Source organism: Impatiens glandulifera, chromosome 5 (genome assembly GCF_907164915.1).
Source record: "Impatiens glandulifera chromosome 5, dImpGla2.1, whole genome shotgun sequence".
NCBI classification, from domain to species: Eukaryota; Viridiplantae; Streptophyta; class Magnoliopsida; order Ericales; family Balsaminaceae; genus Impatiens; species Impatiens glandulifera.
This window is the reverse complement of record NC_061866.1, coordinates 45,071,891-45,077,356: the sequence shown is the minus strand read 5'-3', so window position 1 is coordinate 45,077,356 and position 5,466 is coordinate 45,071,891. Positions and strand designations below refer to the sequence as shown.

General features: G+C 32.3%; 1 protein-coding gene across 2 annotated transcripts; it reads left to right on the top strand.

Annotated features, from left to right (window-relative positions):
• The first annotated feature begins 501 nt into the window (after positions 1-501).
• LOC124940280 (hydroxyacylglutathione hydrolase 2, mitochondrial-like) lies at positions 502-5,254 on the top strand. 2 transcript variants are annotated; one of them, XM_047480785.1, is made up of 8 exons: positions 502-623; positions 1,285-1,467; positions 2,036-2,239; positions 3,148-3,271; positions 3,438-3,538; positions 4,163-4,237; positions 4,325-4,423; positions 4,926-5,254. In XM_047480785.1, the coding sequence occupies exons 1-8, from the start codon at positions 570-572 to the stop codon at positions 5,070-5,072; spliced, it is 987 nt and encodes a 328-aa protein (XP_047336741.1). In that variant the 5' UTR covers positions 502-569; the 3' UTR covers positions 5,073-5,254. The 2 variants fall into 2 exon arrangements, with proteins under 2 accessions (XP_047336741.1, XP_047336743.1); XM_047480787.1 differs by lacking the exon at positions 502-623 and adding an exon at positions 688-826.
• The last annotated feature ends 212 nt before the right edge of the window (positions 5,255-5,466 follow it).

The window sequence follows — 5,466 nt, the reverse complement described above, 5'->3', positions numbered from 1 at the left end:
TATAGCAAAAATAAACCATATAATCATATTTAGGACAAGCCAGAATGACACCATAGGATTATACATTGACACCACAATCGAAGCTCTGTTTCAGTGTAGTTGATAAAGTTCCGGTTGTGATGACTCCGGTAGTCGCAGACCCAACCACAAGTAACCGCCGCCGTCCAAACTAAGCACCGGGAGAGTTTTAATATTTGAATTTGTACACTTTTTATATATAATAATCCATATTCAAATTTAAAGTTTATATTTACATTACTATCATTTAATTTGTAAGCCTTCTTTATTTGATTTATGGAATCTTTAGTTGTACTTCATTTTTTTTTCTCTAATATGATAGATTGATAGTTATGCAAGTATTATAATTATTTTAGTATTGTTTGATATATATTTTTTTGATTGAATTGTTTTTAATAGTTTGGTGGGTTGACATAAAAAGTATAATATTAGTTTTATTGAAATAAATAAATAAAAAGATGTTGGCAGCGACATTAATAGAATCCCACCCAAACTAATGTATTTATGCCGACCTTTTCTTCTTCTTCTTCTCTCTTCTTTACAAAAGTAAAATGATGATGATCTGCAAATCTCCATCGTTCATGACTTCATTTCTTCCTTCCAGAGTAAGTAGTATTTTCGATTCTAATCACTCTCTCTCTCTCTCTTAATCATTAGAACTGATTTGGTTAATTTTCTAATTTAGTACTTGTTGTTTGAGTATATTATCCCCTCCTTTGTGTCCGGAGGGGAATGGATCTAATTTCACGCTAGATCCATGCAACAAGTATTGTCTTTTCGATTCCTTCTTAAATACGCGGAGGAGGAGGAGGTAAGACGATGTTCATGCCAATTTATTACTTCTTTCACCAAATTATTCCTCTTTGTTTTGTCTTTGAGCGAGATATATAGGGTTTTACTCTTTTACGGATATTGGTAATTACTTATCTGATTTATACGATTTCGATGACACAAACATGGGAATTCAATGATTCTCGCTTCAAAGTAGATTCAATTTTTAATTAGAAAGCATGCTTCTGTGTTTTGGATGAAATGCAAGGGAAGAAAAGAGAATGAATAACCTTACGTCTAAGAGAATAAAATCAGATTCAGACCATAAACAATTGTTACCTTATAGCTCTTTACTACTAATATATCCATAAACCAACCTAACCCTAGTACATCATTTTCAAATAAAACCTGCAAATTAATTGATGTTGTTTTTTCTTTTGTGTTGTTGAATGAAATGTCTAAATACTTCTAACATTGTTAGAACAACTGTTTTAGATGAAGAGGGGACTTTGCGCTTGGCCGAGCATGAGACACCTTTGCCTTAGACAGAACTTGTTGTTTGGATTTGTGCGCTTTTTGTCAATACCTCTGAAAAGATTAGGAGGTGTCAGCCGCACATTTGGAGTTAATCATTTCTGCAGTGTGACTAATATGTCTTCTACCTTAGAGATTGAATTGGTAAGTTCATTCTTTTCTCTGTTTTTATTGCTCTCTGATTAGTGTTCTACCCTATGATTATTACTAGTCCTTAGCTTTGGAGCTAGACAATACTCTTATTTCCACATAATAGTAATAGCTAAAATTAGAAATGGATTCAATATGTAGAAATTATAGCATGAGTAGTAGTCTCAGTTTCTCACTTTTCTTGTTGATTTTAGGGTTTACATGCCACCCTCGATAAATAAATTCAAAATGCAGAATTTGGTTTCCATTCAATTGGTATGATTTCTTGGAAAAAGTGATATCAAAACATGTAACTTGTAACCGTCCATGGTAACTCAATTGATAAAAGTCGTGAACTAAGAGATCAAGGTATTAGGTTCATTTCCCACTTAAAGCACCTTGATTGAAGTAGAAGGTGATGGTGGCGGTGTTGTGCTAGCCTCCTTCACACACACCAAAAAAAATGTAATAGGTGAATTTGATCTTTGAAAATGTAAAAGCCTTTTAATTTACTTGATAATAGCCTTTTTCATTGATGTTCTCTTTTCTGACTACTGAGATATTTTTATTTCCTGGTTATCAGATTCCATGTCTAAGGGATAACTATGCATATCTTTTACATGATGTGCATACTGGCACAGTTGGAGTTGTTGATCCTTCTGAAGCTTCCCCTGTGATAGATGCTCTAAGCAGAAAAAATCGAAACCTGAATTACATACTTAACACACATCATCATTATGACCATACTGGTGGGAACTTGGAGTTGAAAGAATATTATGGAGCCAAGGTAAATTCTTACAATCAATTAATTGGGCATCAAATATTCATTACTGAATGCACATCAAATTTCATATGATGATATTTATCCAACTCTCTGTTCTTTTTCATTTGTCCCTGTTTGCTTCATCCATTAGAAGACTTGAAATTTTTACTTTCCATAGATAGTGATTATTTTTTTTACTCTCGCTGTCATTAACAAGCTTTTACACCTATCCTAGTTTTATGCGTTCTAAACACTACCATATATAATTACCAGTTCATAGCCATCAACAGTTAGCACTGAAGAAATGGAGAAGAAAATTGTTAGTCTGTTTCGCTTAACTAATTTGTGTTAATTTGGATTTCACCATCTTTTGATTTCCTTAGCTACCAATTTTTCATTGATTAAGACATTATCTACGCATTTAATACTTAGCTCCAACTCTAGCCCATTGCATATCCAAGTGGTATCAGAATTAAGAGGAGTGAGTCCACCATCATTATGTGGCTGACTTTTCATCATTCGTGGTCATAGGATTACTTACCGTATAAATATCTGATTTATATGATGATAATGGGAAAATTAGATACAATAAGAGAAGAATTGATCTGATTATTAGATTATATTTTATTCAAACCAAAATAGATAGGGGGGCAAAGCTGTGTATAAATTAGTGCAGCCTCCTTGTACAAAGCATAGAAGAATTACAGAAATCTTCTCTCAATATTATCTTCAGTTGTGTTTTCAAAAGTTAATTATGTTCACTTCTCAGGCAGCCCTTTCTTTTATTCTGGACAAGCAAAATAGATTGACAAAATGAGGACCTCTAATGCTCAAATCTATTGCATGATTATTATTATTATATGACCTTTGTCCTTGGAAAGTAATTTTCTTAACAATATCTTGACATTCATCCCTTGTGTCTTGTTCTCTAGGTTATTGGATCAAGAGAAGACAAAGATAGGATTCCTGGCATAGACATAGTAGTCAATGAAGGAGACAAATGGATGTTTGCTGGTCATGAAGTATTGATATTCGAAACCCCTGGTCATACACGAGGTGTTGTTTCTGCTATTCTCTTATATCTTTTAGTTTAGAAAAAAAAAACTTTGTAGACATATACATTTGTTTCTAAAATTGCAAATAAATGTTAGATTCTGATTTATAAGAGTGTATAATGTCAGTTATTTATTTATTTTTAAACCATTGCTCTCATTCTATGCAGGGCATATCAGCTTTTACTTCCCTAAATCCCTAGCTATTTTCACAGGGGATACTCTATTTAGCTTATCATGTGGTAAACTTTTTGAAGGGACCCCAGAGCAGGTACTTGCTATGAAAAATTGAAAAGTATGATCTGTGTGTGCAACAATGAGTCTTTTGTTTCCCACAAAACAAGATGGATACTGAATAAACAAAATATTGGAATCCTAAACCTATCATTGTAGTAAAATATTTTATAGTCTAATTTTTTAGGACAATGCATATGGGCAGAAATTTTGCTCAAGGAATGAGTATCCCTCTCGATCTTCTTTGACTTTACCTCTACAGATTCATATGTATGGGTTAGGAACTTAGGAGTAAGAATTTAATTAGAAATCGAAAAGAGTATATGCAAGAATATATGAATACATTTAGAACCTGCTTGAAAAAGTTCCATAATGATGTCACACACACACACACACCTTATTTCCTGATTTTTCTTACAAATTTGTTTCCTAACCCACCCTGAATCCCCAAACCAAAGCTCACATTTCCATCTAAGAACTAACTCTATTATAAAATCATTTCTATGCAACCTCCATAATGATGTGTAATGAGCAACAATTTTTTTTTGTTCGAAACATAAGTGGCTTGGATACTTTAATAGTATTTATTGTTGTTTCAATAGAAAACTTTATGTTTAACTTGTTTTAGTGATTGTTTGTCTTTTGCTGACTACTACTATAGATGCTTTCATCCCTCAAAAAGATAATGGCTCTTCCAGATCAAACAAGCATATACTGCGGTCATGAATACACTTTGGTAAAAATAAAATAAAAAATCCATCTTGTCATCTTTCTCTTTTGTTTTAGTATTTTTCTTTTGAATGGCTATTACTTGTTTTGACAGAGTAATGCGAAGTTTGCATTGTCGATTGAACCCAAAAATGAAGCACTTCAGTCTTACGCCGCTCAAGTAACCCAACTCCGTAACAAGGGATTGCCTACTGTAAGTAAATTAATACATATTTTAGACCTCTCTCTTGTTTTACATCTATGTATCATAGTTTGACACTTATCAGACCACTTTTGGTCTAAAATATATATGAAGTTGGTTATATTTTTTTACTGATAACAGATAGAACCATAGATGCATCAAAATGTTAAATTCCCAAATGAATCAAATGCTTTTTTTCTAGAGAAACAATTTTGTTGAGGAATGATAAAAAATTGTCACTAACAAATAAAAAAAAACTCTCAAACTACCTAATTGGACCTGATTCTACCAAGACGTTCACTTTGTAATAATAGGGAATCAATATTTTTTCTTCTTTTCACTGATTCATTCCTATCACCCTTTCAAAAGAACCAATCATTTGAAACCTAAAAACCTGCCATGAAACCTAAAAACCTGCCATGAAACCGAAGAACTTTCAATGTAGGGATCCAATATATTATTTATCATGACCTTGGCTTGTTTCTGTTTTTATGGGTTTGTGGAATTTGATTAGGTTCCTAGCACTCTAAAGAAGGAGAAGCTGTGTAATCCGTTTCTACGAACTTCAAGTATGGAAATCCGGCAGTCTTTAAAGATTCCGGCTACTGCGAATGATGCCGAAGCATTGGGAGCAATCAGACAAGCCAAGGATAGTTTTTAGTATATCATATAAGTCTTTTTCTTGTTTCTCTATGTATAGAGTATACAGGTTTCTCTATGTACAACATATTCCAAATACAATATTGTGACAAATGGTTGTTGTCATTTATTTTCATAGGCTCCATTATGTAAGCTTGAGAAATTATTATTATTATTATAGTTCTGTGACAGAAATCTAACTTTCAAACAGTTATATAGCATTGTTTGAAAACTGGAGTTGGGTTTGAATTTATTTATTTTTTGTTTACTTCAAATTTATTTTTGTTTTAAATATTTTATTGGGATATTGATTTAGTTGAAATAATATTCTAGAATATATTTTAATTAATTATGTATATTAACAAAGAAGAAAATTTGTGTGAGTGAATAGCAGAAGGAATGATTTGAGGCAATTG